This window comes from Anser cygnoides, chromosome 1, assembly GCF_040182565.1.
Source record: "Anser cygnoides isolate HZ-2024a breed goose chromosome 1, Taihu_goose_T2T_genome, whole genome shotgun sequence".
Classification (NCBI taxonomy): domain Eukaryota; kingdom Metazoa; phylum Chordata; class Aves; order Anseriformes; family Anatidae; genus Anser; species Anser cygnoides.
The window spans coordinates 188418857-188439913 of NC_089873.1; the positions used below are offsets into that span (position 1 = coordinate 188418857).

A 21057-nucleotide genomic window follows, 5' to 3' on the forward strand; every position below is an offset into this window, starting at 1 on the left:
ATACCCAAAGTCCCATGGCCCATCAGGGGCTACACAGACATTGTCCTCCCAGCTCTCAGGGCGAGGAACTCACACATTTTCTTGTGCCTTTGGCTTTTCTGTCTTGTTTTGTTAATATTTTCCCTGGCTTCTTTCTGCTTCTCTTGCCCTTTTGCCACTCCTTCCCAAACACACAAAGAGTGCAAATAATAGCCAGCAAAATGTCAGCACCCAGAAGCATCTTGACTGCAGGCTGCTGTTATTTCAACTTTCTGGTTTCTTAATGAATTTGATTTTCTCAGAACTGCGTGATAAAGAATGTTTTTGTTCCACTCGCTATACAAAACAAAAGCCTCTGATATGCTGGACTCTGTCACTTTGATCTCACCTTATTATTCCTTCTTTTTTCAGTCTCCTAAAAAGAGTGGGCTGAGCCGGCCAGCACCAGCCTTAGCCTTGTAGCAGTTGGCAAAGAGTGGTTTGGCAATCTGAGAGCAGCGCATGGCAGAGGGGAAGAGCTTTCCCCCTTTCCTTTCCTCACCCCTGCTTCACCACTTTGCATGAGGGAGGGAGGAGCAAGACTGGTCTTCTTTAGCTGAGGCTGAAATCTAGCACCCGAAAACTGACCTCTCTGCCCTTAACGAAGACTGAACAGAACGAGTCTCTAAATGACTCAGAAGTAAATGAATAGAACAGAGTGCGAAAAGTGAACTGCAAAGTGTTTTGTTTTAACATTTTGACACTTGCATGGCCGCTGTCCCATTAATTAGCCTTTTCCCTTCCTGCTCCCACTTCCTCTAACCGTGGCATGTACTTTCCTTAGGATGCTCAGCACAGATGCCACAAACCGCCTGCTCAGTGCTGCCTTCAAGGCTCTGAGTGACCCTGCTGGAACAGAAGAACCGTGAAGTTTATTGCAGCGTTACTAGGGAATAAACTATCGCAACAAAACACTTTTATATTACTATGGTTGCTTCCACAGGTTTTTTTACTAGTTAAAGTCACTGTAAAAAAAAATAAATAAATAAAAAGTCAAAGAACCAAAACCCCTCCAAGTCCCAGTGACTTGGCTCTGCTGGAAAAACCTCTGTGTAGACACAGGCCCCAGCAGCCTCCTGCAATAGTTGCAGTTATTTATGTGGCACTGGAAAAACAAACAGCAACAGGAGCTCCATGCGGAGTTATCACAAAGGCCTCTCGTGAGGTACTCTGCAGGAAAACTGGACAGATTAAAAATTAAGAGCAGTCTGCAATTTGTTATGCACAGCATCTTTATTTCATTTCCAAGATTGTTATAAAAACAATATAAAATCCATTCTTGTGTTTAGCGAAGATCCCTCTGATGGTCACTGTACAGTCTTTGAGAAAGAAAAGAGAAGCTTTGCCTTCATGTCACAAAAAATATTTTGAATAAAAATACATATATTTTTTATTTTACCACAGGTTTAATCTGGAGCATTGAGAAAAATGGCAACATTTCACTTTAGGAAATCCAAAAACTTAACACATGTGGTACAGGGAACGTTACCATCCACCACTGCATGCAGCCTCCTGCTACTCCGCGGCGAATGAAGCACGTTTCCCCTCCCAAGCTGCCTCTGCAGCCTGGGCACGGCGTCCCCTCTGTGGAAAGTCTCTGCTGCTGCCGGAGTTTTGCTTTAGATGCACAGATGGCCAGGGGAAGTGCCAGATCCTCGCTCACACATCGGTCATATCGACCGAAGGAAGTGCCCCAGGGCCGCAGCCGGATCATGGGAGGCGGTGGCTGGGCCTGTCTGCATGAGCACACCACAGCTCTCCTTGGCCAGGTGCCTGATCCTTGCCTCTTCCAGGTCTTTTTTCCTGTCAGTACTGGGTGTGCTTTTTAAGAAAATTTATAAGAAACACGCACACTGTGCCCCGATTACCTAAAATCAAGCAGATTCCTGAGGCCAACCCATCAGACCAGCCTGAATTTTCCCTGGCCCACCGCCGTACAGTTCACTCACCAAGTCACACACGGCCTTGCACATGCCGTACCGCAGGCAGGCTGCTTAGGACAATGCTTCAGCAACTCCCGTGGCCAGGTCAAGCCAGCTACTGCTCTGCAGAGATATCTAAAACCTCTCCTGAAGGGAAGAGCACCAAAGGCTGTCTTATTTCTATGGGCCACGGCACCATTAGAGGATGTGATCACACAGCTTCGTAGCAGCAAATCCCAATTTACCTACAAATTTGATATCCAGCTGGTGCCATCTGCCTGTCGGTGGTTACATATCACCCAGCCTGCAGTGTCTCCTCCTTGCTAGGACTGCTGGTTTCACACGTTGTGCTGTGACCGGCCCATTAAACAGCACACCACCATGACTTGCCGGATGATAAATTGGCAGGAAAGAGTCCAGGCACTGCCTGAGCAGTGCACCAGGCACCAGCACAGCACCCATCTTGTCCTGGGCTTGCTCGGCCCAGGTCCACCGAACCCCCTGAAGCCCAGGGGAGACACAGATGCCCAGCTCCTCCAAAACAGCAGGCCTAGACTCGTTTTATTTTGCCAGCAACAAAATAATTAAAACATACATACACATATAACATGGAAGTTATGCATGACCTGGCTACAGCTTATATTAAATGAGTGTCCCTTCTTGTTATGGACTGTGAAGGCGTCTGACACAATGGAGTAAACATATTCGCGAGGTGATTCATTGTCGTTACATGGAGAAAGCCATTTGGCATTTCATACATTTCAGGAGAGCTATTTCATTGCAATCCACACTGCACCAGGCAGCAATGCATAAATATACAGCAGCTTAAAATTTCCTCTTCTTCTGGAAGTCCTATCAGTCTATATTTTTTTTATGTATATTTTTAATACTTTATGACTTACTATAAATTTTTCACCTTAATCTTGGTATCAAAATATATATTAGTGTAAAGAGAGACAATTTTAAGGCTGGAACTAGAGGACAAATATATTAATCATAGTGATAACATACTAATTCTTTTCTATTTCTACAGATCGTTTAAGAAAAAATATAATCTTCAGTTACAAATGAAAATCGTATTTCATACATAAGTTTTAATTTACATCACAGAATCACAGAACCATAGAATATTCAGGTTGGAAGGAACCTAAGGAGGTCATTTAGTCATCTGCTAGTCATCTAGGAGATAAACATCACATTTAATGCTGTGTAATCAGCTTTGTAGATAAATAATTCTTAATTAACAGAGAGCACATTTCCTTTAAAATATTCTTTCCAGTGACTGACATTATTCACATCGCAATAAAAATACAATTACAGCTGAAGGCAATGCAGGCCTAGAGTTAGAGAGTGAAGAAAAATGACCACAGTGCTTTTACACTGTGGATACTCCTAATGCAGTGATTCACAAGGCAACCAAAATAACACAGGATCTTCTCCCATTGTCTATATCTATTTCTACTAATAAATGCTGTTACTAATAAATGATGTTGCTAATGTTTTGCTAACTTCAGTTCAGTAGTACTTTATTGCAATGAAATGTTGTCAGGGCCAGATCCTGTCGCTCAAAGTAAAACATTCAGCAAAACTAGAAGAGCCCCAAGGAATATGGAAGTGCATTTCAGAAGCAACAGCTCCATGACCTCAGACCCTGGCAAAAGCAGCAATAAAGTGCCAGATTATTACACTGAAATGTTGGGATTTAAAATCTTGTTCAGCACAACTTATGTGCAGAGAAAGGCCCTTTCACCCTTCGCACCTCTTCCCATCAGACGGCACGATCCCTGCCATCCTAGGACACATCCCTGCTGCCTTCCCCACTGAAAGACACAGATCCTTGACGTAAGGTTCCCCAGCTGCATCTTCAGGTCCTACGCAGCCGTCAGGTCAGCACTGAGTTGTGCTCTGAAGAATGAAGCCAGGACAGCAAGGTTGTGTGGCAGCAGCAAAAACATGAAGTTGGGGAGTGTGAATCCCAGCAACCTGAGTCTCTGTGCAATTCTCCCCCGACTCTGCTCAGTCACGTGCCTTGCTCCAGTCAGGTGTTGGCTCTGATCACTTAACATCAGCATTAGACCCTAATTTGGAAACATATATCATTTTGTTTCTCCTCAACCTTTTCTCAGACAATTTGACATTTCAGGCTCTTCCAACATTCCATGTCTTCAAAATACACTTACAAAACTCAGTGAGGGAAAACCAAGGAAGGGAGAGCATCTGCTCAACTGAAGGTCCCAGGGAAAGCTGTGAGATAACTCCAACCACAGGAATTAAAGACAGGTCACAGGCCAGATGTACTAAACCACAGAAAATGATTTCTGGAAGCCATACTCTAACAATCTCTTCTCAGTGCCACTGTCCTGAAGCACCAGGCAGTGTACGTGCCTTCCTAGTGCTGTAGCAGCCCCAACATTGTGCATGCTTATTTCAGATTTCCCAAGAAGATGCAAGAAAATGGGTACTGGGTAATGTATGCAAAGGTGCAGCTCTATTTATACCGTCTTTCTACCCTCTTGGAATAGTAAGTAATGAAAAATATAGTAACAATAAAAGCAACAAATATGAAAGAGATGAAGGCTAACAATGATTTTCTGGTTCGGAAAAAGTGGCATTCAGTACACAAGGCAATCTCTTCTGGGCACAGCACCTCAGGAGTGTCAGGACCAGGAAACCCGTTCTTGTCAATTATTTCTCTGTAATGTTCCATCGAAGGCTTTGGCTCATATTGATTTGCAACATAACCGTAGAGACCGTATTTAGGAGCAGTCCTGTCATTAAAGGAATAGACAAAATATCCTTGCAGGTTGACATTATCCAAGGCGTAAGCTGCAAGAGAAAACAAATAAATGAATAAATGTCACTTTGGCATTCAAGAGCAGTATCATATGCCAGTACATGCAGCAGAGGCAGGGAGATGTTAAAACTAGATCTGAACTTCTCTTCTTAAAAATAAGGTAATCTACATGTACATCCGTGCAGTCTTTGTCATAAAAAGAGTTCGTCAGCCACTGCCAGACAGTGTGATCTGTGAGTATCCTGTAATTTATTTCCTTATACTTGGTAAACACAGCTGTGAACGCATGACTGTGTTTAATGATCAGCATGGAGCCTACTGTGAAAATATGGGTCTTTTTTCTGTGTAACAGAACATGGGTTTTGGTTTCCCTGCACCTGGATTTCTGCAATCTGTTCCCCTGGCTGCTCGCTCTGCCTCGCAAAGCACCTCCTGAGGGGGAAATTCAAGGAAGTAGGACGTCAGGCTGCACTTCTCACTAGCAAAGGTCCAGAAACATCAGGAAAAGATGCACCAATGCTCAGGGCAAGTGGGAAAGTTATGCAGATCACAGTCCACTCTTGCTATTGAGTTTCTGGTCCAAGAGACCTGCATTAGCCTTCACTGAGAATGTGTCCAGGATCCATACTGCTAACTTGGCTACTGGAAGAGTTCTAGCAGCTGGAGCATTAACCTTCAGCCACCACTTCTGCCCGACAAAACCAATCAATCCACAGTAGGAAAAGTAAACTGTAATACCCTATCCCTCAAAATCACTATTTTTTACAAATTAAGGCAACATTTTCTCTCAAGCTAGCAACTGCTGAATTTTCAAATGCCTCTAAAAGCAGCTCTTTCTGTGGTCACATGCAAGACACTTAGCACCTCTAACCTTCTTTTCAGGTGCAAAATGAGATATTATTTACCTACCCTTTCACAGAGCTGCTATGCAGGATGATTAGTCTGTGTCTGTAAAACTGCATGCGGATTTAATGGTGTTACATAAATGGTTATTGCTGTTCTTCGTTTTCTATTGGCAAAGGTGAACTTACACACTGTACAAAAAAAGTATTTAAAAATACAGCCTCAGCCCAAAGGGTCCTCTACTGTGTTCTGGAAATGTTTATCCACATAAACCTGTTGGCTCCCCTGGAAGGAATCAGGTGAGCAACATCACACACACCAGTGCAGAATAGGAAACTTAAGGTGAGACCACACGTGTACCAACCCTCCCCTCATTCCTCTGCAGCGTGACACTGAGATAGGGACACGAGATTTTTAATTCCCATCGGTTAGAGCAGAGCGCCTTGCAGAAAAAATGTAAGTTTTGCAGAAACCTGAGTCAGTCACAATGCCAAGGTTAAAAGCTTGTTACATGCCTAAGGACAAGATGGACAAAAGCACAATACCAGAGTGAGAGAAGAGAGTGAAAAAGCTGGTATTACTGACTGGCTGAAGTGTGTGATGTCAAAAGTGAAAAAGAGGGCTTTGGGGTAACTATTGTGACTGCTTAGCAGGGATATATTCACCTGTGACAAAGGAGGCGGAAAGACAGAATAGTATGGCTTGCACGTGATTATTAAGTGGAAAAATATAGTAGCTATTTCCAGCCTGTACAGAAGAGGTGGGAAGTAATTGGGTGACCGTTCATTGGGTGTATGAATGACAAAGTTTTGTGAACAACAGGGGTATGTGCAGCTGTTCTGTCTAATGGGGACTGGGAGAAAAGCCCATATTCATACACACTTAGAAAAGAAGAAGTGCCAAGAGGTGGTACAGTCTGAAGTGTTAGGAAGAAGACAAAGCAATAAAAACAAACAAACAAACAAAAAAGCAATGGACTGAAACCACAAACCCAAACATATCCAAGATATGTTTTTAACTACACATGCAAAAAACATTCACCCAGTATTTCAAAATGCTGGCAAAGAAACTCTTGGGCACTTAATATTGATATTCACTAGCTCCTGAAAGAGGTGGAAATTACAGACAAGGAAGTTAAAGCCAGTACTTAACAGACCTAGGAAATGGTGGAACTGCCAGACATCTTTCACTGCCTAGCAAAATAGTGGAATAGATTACATAAGGCTTGATAAATAAGAATTGCGGAAGATATACATATGATTAATGCCAATCAGTTCATGAAAAATAAAACTTGCTAAACTAATTTGACATCTTGGCATCTTTTTTATGAGATTGATAAAAGTAGTGATTTTTGATGTAATATACCTAGGACTCCATAAGGCAACTGAGTTGGTATTATATGGCATTTGGTTTAAGAAAATAAAATGTTATGAGGTCAAGGTGAGCCCATAATAAACAGATTTCAACTGTTTTCAAATAGCACTGGTAAGCCTAGAAACGTAATTGCAGATAAGTAAGTGTCCCCGTAGGTGTATGCCCCATTAGGTGATCATGGAGAAATAGCTTTTAGCATTTAATCATCTTTCAGTGACCTGAAAGAAAACTATTTCCCAGAAAGTCTGCAAATAACACAAAGATTACGGACATAACTTAGCTAATATAGCAAGCTTTCCACAAGCAGGCTATGGGTATTTGAACATGACCAAATGCGAGGATGTCAAAGATGAAGCAGACCATATGTCAGTCCAGACAGTTCTGCCCCATGGGGCAGGAACCTGTAAGTGAGTTTAAAATCACAGTAGATAACCACAGACTGCACATGACCAACCTGCTGCCACAGCCAAAGAGCTAATAGGCTGCTTAGACATACAAAAGAGGAGTGCAAGGGTAAGAGGTTACGTTAAATCCACTTCATCTATAGGTGTGGCTGCTGTAGAAACAGTGTGTCCAGGCCTGGGATTTACTTCTCTTAAGAAGAATGCTGGCAAACAGGAAAAAGTTTAATAATTGAAAGGTTCTAAATCATGTTTTATCGTAAGGGACACAAAGAGCTTTGTTTGCATTATTTATCAGAGAGTTAAATGACAGTTGGCTTATTTTCTGCCTGTGAATACTTCACAGGCAATACATGGAAATGCATACCTAAATGGCTTAAAGCTGAAGACAAAGAAATTAACACTAGAAATAATATATATATATATATATCTGAAAGCTCTAGGTAATTTGCCACTGCAACAGCTTACATTGAGAAGTAGAAAATTCATTATCAGTAAAAATTATCTCATCCAAGTCTGGTGTTTTTCTAAAAAATATCTGCGTTGTGTGACAGGATGACTCAAAATGCCTTCATTTTACCTTATAATTTATGAAACTTTTGAGACAGAAAAAAAGACTGTTTTGAGTTCTGAATAGCAGGAAAGAGTCCAGGAAACAGCATAATGAGGTAGACAGCTGAATTATTATGAAGAGCCAAGATAACGGCTGGATTAGATACAGAGACAGCTGAGGAAGAGAGTTCATATCCAGCCCTGAAGCACATCAGTGAAGAGAGAAGCAACAAAGCAAGGCAACATTTGAGTTTCAATAAGACGAAAATACAATTAAATATGTGTGGAGCTACTCACATGACATCTACTTAAAGCTCTTGAATTCACTAAAAAATTCTTCTGCTACGTAATGTAGAATACATGCAAGGTCAGTCTTCCTTATGCTTAGTAACACCAATCAGTTGCAAATGAAAGGAAAAACTATGCTGTAATAATATTTAATTTGTGGAGTATTCTACATAAAACTTCATTTTTTGAAGTAAAGCATACTCTATCACACAATATCTGTTAAAAAAAAATGGTGTTTGTGACATATAAACCGCCTATGGTTCCTTACCTTTTAAAGCTTCATTGATATAATTCTGTATGTAATACACTCTGAGCTTATCGTGCACCATATTCTGGTCATCATCAATTCCATTAGCCATAACGTAAATTGGGATCTCGCCATATTTTGATTTAACCCACTTGAGCAATTTACGCAGTCCCCAGGGCACTACTGCAGCTCTGCTGGGGGAGTGCAGCCATGTGATGTCATTGATCATCTGAACTTCGAGATAGTGGTCATATTTTAGTGCATCTTCTTTCTCCCAGCCCACAAGGGTGGTAGTGTAATGACTTAAAGCGAAAAAATCAAATGAGCCCTGGATTAACTTCTTTTCATCTTCTGAGAAAGAAGGCAAGTGGAAATTATAGAGGTCAACACTGTTTCTTCGGTGAAGCCATGCTCTCATCACACGTGGGTAGTCACCATTCCCAAAGATGGGCTCTGCAAGCCAGCCAATGTCGAACTCCAAAATTCTGTCAGCAACTTCTTGGTCATTCCTGGAAAAGGGACAGGCTGGTTCCACCCAGTCAGCTTGCAGAGCTATAGATATTTTACCCTTCTGAGATCTTCTGAATTCTTTGTCGTAAAGATGCCAAGCTTTCGCATGAGCTTTCAACAGATTGTGCCCTGCAGTGTAGGTCAAGTTTTTCACAGACGGTTCATTCATTGTGATCCAAAATTTTACATAGTCCCCAAGACTTGTAAAGCAGAATTTGGCATATTCAACAAAAGCCTGAATGGTCTCTGGGTTTTCCCAAGCTCCGTATTTGGCAAGGGAAGCTGGAAGCTCTTGGTTCTCAGCCATAGGTTGCCATAAAGCAACAACAGGAGTTATGTTAACTCTGAGAAGTTCACTAGCAAAACACCGATAATAATGTACAAGTGTGTGGTTGATTAGAGAAAGATTACCTAAAGGAAGGATTAAAGACCACTTCAGTGAAAAATGGAAGTGGGTGACGTGCATTTCCTGTAGAAGAGAGACCTGGAGCCTGATAGCAGCAAAGTCAACACAGTGATGCTTGCGTTTGGAGGTGAAAACCCCATCCACTTTAATCAGTTTCTTCGTCTGGTGAACATCCCACACATAAACGTTAGGGTCAAGAAACTGAGCAGGTGTTGTGTCTACCTAGGTAGAATAAGAAATATACCAGATTCAAGCTGTTTGTTTTAGGTATGTAGGAACATCATATCCATTGGGCACAAGTTACTGAAAGAACTTCACAAGTCAAAACACTGCATTTAGCACTTCTCTCACATCTCTGATATGATAACATCTCTGGCTCATATGAATGAATTAATCTTCTGCTAACATGTGACATCAGAAAAGTACCAAATCTATATATCATTTCCAGCCATCCTAGCTTATGCTAATAGTCACCATATTTATATCTTCTCCAAACTGCTGCACTCCTTACAGGAAATGAGGGATTGCTCAGGGCTAAGGCATTAACCTACAACAGATCTTCAGAAAAGCAGAGCTGCAGCAAAGACTACACTCATTTTAAAAATGTTTTCCTTTCAAGATTAAGAAGCTATACCAATGGGCCTGTCTGTTGTAAATTACCCAGCAGCTTCTGTTTCAAGACCACTCCCTGAACACAGTAAAAGAAATAATGAATGCAACATCATTTCTGTGACCATTTTTTTCCTGACTATGATGCAAGATGAGTAATGCTGCGCACTTGATTTTTAGCACGAACTCAGTTGACAAGCAAAATTTTTCCTTCTTGTTAAAGAAGTCCTTTTTTTATTTAGCTCATACTGAACTCAGTTCCAAGTTATTTCAGCAAGGTGTTGATTTCTGTATGGTTTGGGCTTTTTTTCAGACCTCTGAGTAAACCCACTATATGTCAACCCAACAATAAAACTTACAGTTTTTCTTTAAGTCTTTAGGGCATCAGATGTCAGAAATGCCTGTATGACATACCGCAGACAATAAAACATGAGCTTCCCAAGCTCCCACAGAATTATAATTTCACTTTTAAATGAGTATTGCAAACATAGTAAGGACTAGAAAATGGAAAAGTGATTTGCTTAAAATAATGGAAAACGTAAAATCTCCTTCTCATTCATACTCTAGCATAGAAGAAAGATCCAAACTTCAAGATACTGGTCCTACATATGTGTATGGACCTTTCATATGTGTACATCTACTTATGTGTATTTGTCCCTTTCTCTCTCTATTATTTTTTTTTCTCTTTCCATTTCTTTTTTTTCTTTTTGGTTTTTGGGTTTGAGTTTTTTGGTGCAAGGTTCCCCCGAGTTCAGATTTCCTTGGCCTGCCCTCTGTTTGAAAAGCAGGTGTCAGCCTACAACCAGTGTTCAACTTGTAGCTGAGGCTCTGCAGACTCTATAAAGAAGATGCTGAAAATCAGTTGCTATTTTCTCCGGAGAGGTCAGTACTGTGCTTATAGAAGAAAGTAATAAAAAACAGCATGTCTGAGGGAAATTGCTTTTCTGGTGAATTGTCCCTTGTAGATTACTAAAGCATGCATTTCCACTAATACTCCGGGAATGCTGTCAAAAGAGTTTTTCCACCGTGATGCATCTACAAATCACACTACCTAAGCTTTATAGCACAAAATGTTTGAACAGCCTTTTGAAATGAAAATATTCAGCTTTGAAGGTTTGGGGGATAGGAGAGATTTTTTAACTGTCTTAGGCTGACTGACTCCATAACTCTGCAGCTGTTATTGATCCCAAATTCAGCAATTTCATTTCCATTCCCTAACCTGTCTGGGAGCTAGGATAATGACTGCTGAATATTCTTGGAAATCAGTGTACCAGGTAAGGAGAGTGCAGTATTTTTCAAGAGAACAAAGTCAGATCTTAGTTTTGGAGTAAGAAAAAAACAAACAAGCCGCATATAGTCTAGCCTTAAGAAAGATTCTGTCTTTGTGGAAAATCTAAATTAAAAATTCTGTTCTTGGATCCAGCCTCAGAGCTGAATTTAACTGCACATCGTTACTGTGGTTAGAGGAGCCCTGTAAGCCAAAACAACATCTGAGAATCACAGAGCCAAACTATGAAAGAGACCGTAACTAAGATACAATTTTTACACATGCTATGAAATCTTAAAATTTGAAAGGTACTCCTGAAATATCAGACTAACTTGAAATAAAAAGAGTGAGAGCTATGAACTGGATCCATGAACTAGCTAGGTGCTATCCAGGGGTACTGAAGCCTCAGTCAGACACAGCAGTACACAAAATGACAAGGAAGGAATACAGAAATTTCATCTAAATCTAATATTGTTTACTTTTCTTTAACACAGAAGTCCTCTAACAAAAGTGCCAGAATGTACATATATAAGATGTAGAAACATAGCACTGTAAACACTGAGAGTTTTCAGGAAGTTTTCTAAATGTGCACTACCACAGTGGGCAAATACATTGCCATTGACTTGAAAAAGCAGCAGTATTTCTCTTTTCATAAACAAGGATCTTCGGAAATATGCTTTAGCGGAGTAACTTTCATTTGAACAGGACTGACTTCAGTAACCAATCACGTAACATGTCCAGGGATGATAAGCATCAGACCCCTTTCAATTGCTGTGTGTTTTTATAGACCATTGCCTTCTCGACTGCACTTCACTCCAATTGGATCTGCTTGGTCACACACAGAAAGTCTAGTGAAGACTGAAAGGCGTGGTGTTTGCCACAAAAGCCTTGCACCCATCTCTTTCCAGCACTGTGGTAATAAATGTCAGCAAAGACACGTTATCTGGCAAATTTATCAATATGATCTTGAGCACTGGTCTGGCTGGAGAACCTACCAGCTTTACCATCAGACTTACCTGTATATAGTTGTCAACAATCCCCCAAGCAAACCCACAGGGAAAGACCCCTTCTATGGGCAGGTTTTCAGGCAAAGGTGGGAAGCCATTTTTTTCTATCAATTTTTGATAGAACAAGACAGAAGATTTTGGCATCAACTTTTTGTCGTGGCTCTGGAAGTCAACATAAAACAATCCACGTCGAATGCTGTATCCCCTGTGCCATTCAAAGCCGTCCAGGAGGGACCAGACTGTGTATCCAAACACATTAACTCCATCGTACCGGATAGCTGAGGAAAGAACAAAACCCAAACTCGTCACAGTGCTCATTCTTCCTGTGCTGGAACCAGCAATGTTTGTGGTATTCTCATGCAAGAACAATGCAATAGTTCAGGTAAGTATCTCAGTGTCTGTTTCAAAGCCCATTCAGGGAATATATTTCAGCTGCACAGCATGCTCTGAGGCAGGCTCCCAGGGCATGGGTGCACTGTGGAAGGCAGTAGAGGTACCTGATTTATCTTTAAACAAGTTAGATTTAGAAAAAGAAGTGGTGCAGTGGTGGTTCAAGCAGTGCTGCTGATTCAGTGTGCCAAACCTTAGCCTCGTACCAGGGCACAATACACCTGAACAGTTTGCAGCATCTGAGCCAGTAACTGCGCAGTGCTGCACTCTACTAAGCATTGCAGCTCACTCTTAAGTGTCATTAATGCAGCACTACTACGTACACAAACCAAGTCAGACTCCTTTTTCACCTTCCTCTCCGCTACTAATCTATATTAAGAAAACCCTGATAACACTTTTGGGGTTTTGATGCATTTTTATTAGCATGGATTGTAAATAGAAGTGTTAATGCTGGAAGACTGCATGTGAAGACTGACTTTTACAGTTCTGTCTCCTGATATCTTTTATGGCATACTGTTTTCCAGCTTAAATATTTATAGGTTTCTAAAAATATATATGCATTCTAGGTCAACTCTTTGGCTTTTATGAATCACCACACACTTTGCAGGTTAAAATCAGGGTCTGCTGTCATCTGTTAGTTAGTATTGCCAGCATTACAGTTTTATTTTGAGATTCCAAATGATACTCGTTTTTAGTTGTATTAAACACTGAGATTCAGCAAAATGTTCCTGGGCAAGGCTCAGCTTCAGGAAAACACGCAGGAAAGTGCTTATTTTAATTACATAATTAGACCCACCCTAATTCAGCAATGCATTTAAGCACATTGTTATAAGTTCTTTTGAACTTGAATTTGGCTCAGCAGACAGATGAGTTTATCTTTATTACTCACCATCTTCTGTAAACCCAAACTGGGTACTGACTGCACATAATATTTTCCACCCTAATAACACTAACAGTGTATTTCAGGCAACCAGAATATCAAGATCCTCATTTCCTCGTTTTATTAATGTACTTCATTACAGTAAGTTATGAAGGACCACATGGATTCTTCATTGTAGCCCTGTTCAAATCAATTAAATTAACTCTGGTTATATAAGCTATGAATTTGGCACAGCTTCTATCACAGGTCGTGAGAAAATGTCTAAGGAAATGGAATACTTCTCCTCCTAAAGGCACCATTCTTTTATGTTTGGCACATGCTGATATTTTTCTAACCTCCGCACATACACATGATGACATCTGCCGTACCAGCAGAGTAAAAGCCGGTACAGGTCCACTTTGTTAGACAGAATTTCTCTTTGAACAGCACGTCACCCCTCCTGTAAGTCATCACACAGCACTCCTGCGCTTCCTGAGCACCTCAAAAGTTCCCCCCAAATCCTCCTTTCAAAATGTATTAGCTTTAAAGTGTCACCTATGAAAGAAGCAATGTGAAAAGATTTTGGAAGTTTAGAATTCTCAAACATAGCATCCCACAAGAATTTCATTTTACTGAAAAAAAAAATACAATGAAAATGACTGTTTTTTCTTTTTTACATTGTCTACCTGTCCTCTTTTTAGTGTCTGTCACTGTGCAAGCCAGGCTGACTGAAAGCTAAACTCTCCCAGCTTCTGAAACTGAGTGGCCTTGTCCATACTACCTGCTGGAAATAATGCCTGAGTCCTCCTCAAAGTGTTTCTAGAAGTGTGCTACTGCACAGGCCAGAGCTGGGCCAGAACTGGGTTAACGATTAAACAACATTGACTGTCTCCTACCACCACTTCAGCTCATGCTCTGTTCAGCTCACTAGTCTAGAAATAGCACAAGGAATCATAACAGACCCATAAATAACAAAAAAAGATCCTTAAAGCCCTCTGCTCAGTTACTGTCCCACCCTGGAGGGGTGAGCGAAACCCAGAGCTCCTGTTTCCATGTGGAAGCTGCCCAAGGCTCTACGTTTTTCCTCCGGACATACCTAAGAATAGCTCGATCCTGACCTGTCAGAGGACTAGCTGTCCCTGTTCTCCTTAAGACTCTGGATTCAGACCTGCTAACTCCACGAATAATGACCTAACCACTTGGCTAGTCGACATGGCACAGAGGAGCTCTCAAGCCCTTCTGTTCTACACGCTCAACAACATATTTGTTGTATCAGAGAGCGAGCAGGGAAATGAATAAAATCCTAGATTAGGTGGTTAGATACCCACCCATGTGAGAAGACAACTCCAACCAACTAGCAACTCTAATTAATATTTAACTCCGTAATATTACATCTCTATTCACTCTATTCTATCCCCATTTTCCTCATTGTTATTTGATTAGCACTGGAGATCAATAGCAGTAAATGACCAAAAAAAAAAAAATGGGGTTGTGAATCCCAAATAAAGAGTCCTTTTCCAAAATTTAAAAAAAAAAAATAAAATAGACCATGTCTACAGTACCAAGTGTCTGAATGGATGTCATCATTTCAGCTGAAATCAGAAGCATGCTTTTGAAGCAAATCTCCTGACTGCCCCAACTTACCACACCTTGGTTCACATCACAGGATGGTCTCAGGATGTATGACCTGAGATCCTTTGGGGTACAATTAAACCAAAGATGGGCTTCGGGAATGCACACAGTGTGGACACTTGGCCCTCAACACCAACTGTTTTTACTCAGTGGGTTACCTGGCCCTCGACACCAACTGGTTTTACTCAGTGGGTTTATTCCAACAGGGCTGTACTTACTTGGCAATGTCGACATTCAGGTATGCAGTTTTAATGGAACCAGTGCATGCACATAGTGTATCAGGCAGAGATACTGGCCAGATATAGGAAGCAGCAGAACCACATCTATGTGGCCTTGGGTCTAAATTAAGTATCCTTGCTTCTCAGTGCTATAACTCCAATGCCATTTGTTGCCCCATTACTGCTGGAGCGCATCAGGTAGGAACTAGTTCCTGAATCTCTACATGATAGTACTTTATTGCACAGGATAGACATGTCCTAAGTCTATGAGAGACACTGTATATGCCTTTGTCTTGGGTCTTTTCTGTTGTACAACTTAAGACTCTTTTGTGGATCTTTCTTAACTAAATTCCCTCAAGTACTGCATAGGGAACTTTGATAGTCACATTGGATATTTCAGATTCTAACAGGCAGAAGAGTTAGGTGCAGTAATTTTAATCATAATGATGCCACAGTCCCTTCTGCAGATCTAGTCCTCTCTCTTTGTTTTTTTCTTCCTGTAAAAAGTTTAGCCAAATGTTGGAATTCACAGGTTATTATAATGACAAAACTACCGCTGCTGTTGTTGTTGCTGTTATTTACAGTAATAGGAAAGAAAATCTATAAATTAAAATTGTTTCCAGCCAGCTGTTATTAAAAGGCAGATCCATGTATGTATGTTCAGGAATTTATAAACGGAAGAGAAATATGGGTAACAGTCATGAGGTTAAGAGCCTTTATAGATCTTCATCTGGCTTTACACAAACTAGTAATACCATACATGCAACAGTTAGTAACTGTTTCACATTCCATTACTGCCATTTTGGATGCAATGCCTCGTGTGTTTATTCACCTTTTAATTTATTTGTAATAATTAGGTTTCTGGAATAACAGATGAAACAAATGTGGGACTCTTGCATCTTCATGAGTGCTGACAATAAAACAAAAGCCATTTCTGCCTCTTGAATGCATGACAATGCCAAAGTAACACAATGGTTACGTAGTTTGAACAAATAGCTATAATAGCACTGTTTTTAAAACCAAAACAGCAAACTGTAGATGAGTAAATCAATTATTAAATTGTAGATTAATAAATTCAAGACAATTAAAGTGGAAATGGGAGCCCCAGCAACTTATTGATGACTACTAGGATTAAAAGAATTTATTTTGCCACAACGAAATGGGAAATTAGAAAATAACTCTCATATGATGTCATGTATTTCTTCGATTGTGAAAAAAATGATAGGATAACAACTTAAATAATTTAGATTATATAAACTCAAACACTCAGTTGTCCTTAAAGTGATGTAAATTCAGATCATTGTGATTGATATCCAGAATTGTATTAATGTAATATTTATGCAAGGGCAAAACTGAGATGCAACATGAAAAGGTTTCAATTGTCCATTTAAAAATGTATTCTTTTACCCTTATGTTTTTTTCAGAGGAACTCTTAATGGATAGCATACACCTTTCCACATACGTATTCTTAAGTTTTGTATATATGTATTCATACATCTAAGACATGGAAAGCAATTATTAATAAATAATATAGTACATTTCCCTAAATCCGTTGACAGTATAGTTCACACAGGGTTTGCACTTCCTCCCACCGAAGACAGCAGAAATTTTCCTACTGACTTCAAAGACAGCAGCACCAAGCTCACCAAATGCTATCTGCAGATATTACTGGTCTTCAAGAGCTGAAAAGAACAAACCCAGGAAGAGATCTGGAGCGTCATTTCGCAAATGCCAACATGAATGTTAAAGACCCAAATTAGATTGCAGCCTGGTTCTTTAACAAGTCTCTTTAGGCTATTTTGCATAATGATTTTGTCAAACACATATTAATACAACCTTAATCCTACCTTTCAAAGTTTCCATAATGAACTTCTTGAGATAGTAAATATATTTGGCATCATCTCTCTTGGTGCTACCAGAAACAAACCAGCTGTTTTCCACAATGAATACTGGGGGGTTGTTATATTCACAGCTTATCCAGTAAAGGAGCTGCCTCAAGCTTATTGATTCCAACTGCTGGAATTTCATGTGAGAGTCCAAGAGCTGGAAACTCAGGGTAGCTCCAAAAGAAAGAGCAAAAAAGTCAGCTGTTCCCTTGATGTACTTCTTCTCATCTTCACTGAATTCAGGCAGCAGAGATGAGAGGTTACTCCTCATGCTCTCTGGATAGTCACCATCAATAAATATGGGCTTAGCAAACCAGCCGAGCACAAAGTCAAGGGATTTTTGACATTCTTTTATATTTTTTTCAGTCATACTTTGAGGTTTTATCCAGTGGGAGCTAAGGGCAATTGACACTTTTCCTCTTTGAGTTGGACGAAAATGGTCATTGTAGAGATGCCAGACTTTAGCATGAGCCTGTTGAAAAGAAAGACTGTAATTAATGCACCTGAAGTTCCATTTTAAGTATCATAATTGGTCCCAAGTACCATCCACTGTCATACAGTGACCACATAGACATTGCATTTGAGGGTCCAGCCTTATTCATTCATCAGCAGTTTAAAACTCCTAAGTTAACTTTTCATTAATACATTAGTGAAAGACAACAAATCTGTAGTTGTTTTGGTGAAATAGCATTGCAGTTTTCTATGAGATACAACTCCAGACTCCAAACACACTTTTGGTAGTTAGCTAGACATCATTACTAGCTTTTATTTTTAAGATTGGACATATTTCCAGTACTTACAAAAATGAAAACCCATTTAACTAAACATGTCTCAAAGGATGTTTTCATTATATGAATATCTCTTTGTGTGTAGATACACAGATATATAAGGAAGGTCCATTCTTATAAGCTACTAAGATCTCTCAAACAATGTGAGACAAACAAAAACCCTGAACTTGTTTCTATTTGAAACAGAACACGCTGTATAGGAAAACTACCAACCTGGACTTAGAAAAGGCTGGTGAAAAACAAGTTATCACTGCTCTTGAAAAACTATTCTAATAATTCAGTTTAACTTGTTTTATTAAATTTTGTTGTTTATCTCTAGCATCAGATTTCACTTGATTTTTGGTATAACTTTATCTGTTACTGTGAGGAGATGTTTTCTACCAAATTTCTTTCCCGTGATCTTACAGAGTGGGTTGAAACATTCTCTTGATGTTCCCTTTGAAAGCTAAATAGATTAAGTTCCTGGAGCCTTTCATTATCTTCAGGCGTAGTTTCAAGCCCTCTAACCATTCTCACTGCTCTCCTCTGAATCGCTTCCAATTTGTCATCATCCATCTTAAACTGCAGAAGCAGGATTGGATATAATATGCCAGTGGTAGTCTTGCCAGCAGTAAAACCAGAGATAATTTAATATACTGTTTCTGCTTATGTGACCATAGCATTACACTATGAGCATATGCTCATCTAAAGTACCATGATATCTCCAGAGCCCTTCACCATCTAAAACATATTTTTCTTTGTACCTGGCTTATCAAATTTTGACTGCTCTATGAATCAACATCCCATCTTTATGTCATCTTCACATTAGTAGAAATTGTAATCCTTTTTTCTAGGTCATTGGTAAAAAGGTAAAAAATGAGAGATTTTTCGTTAGAATAAAATCTACCTGATAACTATTCCCAGTTTACATTTGCATTCTGAGACTTATCAGTTAGTGTTTGTTCATATAATTCTGTGATGACATGAACCTCCATTCTTGCCATACAAATTCACAGGTGTGCTGAATATATGACAGATTATTAATCAAAATGTCACAGGCATTTTTTCAGTCCTCCCTGAAATAAAAGCCATATAGAAAGCCAATCTTCCAATCCATGCAGCTGGTATGTTAGCAAATTTTGTCAGTAATGTATTGATAGCTGTTGTTTACAGTTTCCTTTTCACACACTCTTACCATTCAAGCTTTCAGCTGCAATGATTTCCAGTTGCCAACCTTATTAAGAACATTAAACAATTAAGATTATTAATCATTTTTGACGTAGACACTGTCAATTACCCAGGAAAAATAATTAATTCTATCATTCTACTGTTCTTGCAGAATTTTAATTCTCACTGCTAGGAGAAAAGCAATTGGAAGTGAAGGACAACGAAAGGTAAGATCAATAATCAGGGCTCAGTTCAGTTGCCCCCCTACAAAAAACTTGCTGCTTTTGAGTCACCATAGGGTGTATAAAACATCTGTGCAAATTTGACATTGGCTGTAAAGGAAGCGGAACCTATGCCCTTTTAAAATGGTTACCAAAATGCAGATAATAACCTTGGAAACTCTAAATCACAGCACACACCTATGCACACATACCTGATTGAAGCTCTCAGGTGCAAACTTTAACATACATGCTCAGTTATAATGCACCAACAGCTCAAATAAACATGATGCAGTCCCACCATTTGTCTATATTAAAAGAATGAATTTTGATGCTAGTGAGAAACTAAATATAGCAACCACTTCAAAGTCTCATGACAAAAATGAGAGCTGACTGGCACAGACTTAATTTTATTTTACACTGAAGCGCCATTATGCTGATGACAGAACAAAAGACATTAGGCACCATGACCAAAACTCCATACAGCCAACACCTTAAATATGATTTTAAAAATACCATTGGGAACAAACGTGTCACCACTCGCAACTCTAAGAGATGTCTGGAGAAATATTACTGATGGCAGAATTTCAAACCATTATCCTTGGAACCTAATCTGAACTTCTCACAATGTGCCTCTGCATCCCTGCCTCTCCCTCTGGGTGTCATCGTCATAAACAAAGATGGGATGACAGGGGTAGCTTTTATGTTTTGGCTTTTTTTTTTTTTTTTTGTCTAGTCATGGCATAATGCGCTGCAGCGCAAATTCAGTGGGAATCCTGAGTACAGAGTCCAAAATCTAGCTTGACCTTCAGTTTGTGCAGCCATGTTGAGGTTACTGTTGTTACCAAAGATACTTGGGATAAATGCTACATTAGAAATGTCTATACCCATACTACAAGTATCAGCTGGCTTTACAGGTATATCCTAGACATACTGTAGTTCCTTTCAGATCACAGGCACTTTTTGCCTCATTAAATGCCATACATTCTTCCTCTGTTGGACCTGACATCTCCAGGCTTCCTGTCTCATACATTAAGATACCCCCATGCACACTCTCAGACCCAACATTTCATCAGCCATCTACACTTGCAAGTATGCTGCCCACTCATGTAGCACCTCAAGGATCACGAAGGACTTTCCCCATAACTCCTGGCTCTCCCCACTCCTATCCATGGAGAGAGATCTTCCAGCATTTTAGCATCCTCAATTCTACCATGAAGCAAGAAGGAAGGGAATCCCGTGGGTTAGCCCTTTCCACAGATAAGGAGGTCCCATTTACTATCTTGTAGCAATGAAAAAATATAAAGGGTAAAAATGTGAGATTATCTCATTAATATTTATTTTCTAAGATGCTATTTATCTATCTCTACAGAAAATGAGAAGACTGGTGTCTAAAATATTCCGGATGAGTCACTCTTTGGGAATCCATCTTTCTCCACTGATGACAGACAAAACCTACTATTTAGTTTAGACAGGACTTACAATCTACAGACAGCTGAAAGCAGCAGAAAAGCCCACTCAAATGTCTGCCTCCTGTAGTGTACATGAAGTTAAAGTGGAATTATACTAACTCCACAATAAACCAGCTAAGCATAGAATATAGTGTATTACAGTATCCAGGCTCGATGGACAACCATGAATGGAGTACTTCAAACATGCATAGATATAAACCTGGAATAAGT

General features: G+C 39.9%; 1 protein-coding gene across 2 annotated transcripts in view; it reads right to left on the reverse strand.

Moving 5' to 3' along the window:
• Window positions 1-2475: 2475 nt before the first annotated feature.
• KL (klotho) overlaps window positions 2476-21057 on the reverse strand; it is a 49560-nt gene continuing 30978 nt past the window's right edge. For both annotated transcript variants that reach the window (XM_066989704.1, XM_013189362.3), the window contains exons 2-5: window positions 17185-17695; window positions 12248-12516; window positions 8461-9577; window positions 2476-4766 (exon numbers count right to left, since the gene is read on the reverse strand). In XM_066989704.1, the coding sequence (XP_066845805.1) occupies window positions 4429-4766; window positions 8461-9577; window positions 12248-12516; window positions 17185-17695 (2235 nt within the window). In that variant the 3' untranslated portion in view covers window positions 2476-4428. The remainder of the gene's footprint in view (window positions 4767-8460; window positions 9578-12247; window positions 12517-17184; window positions 17696-21057) is intronic.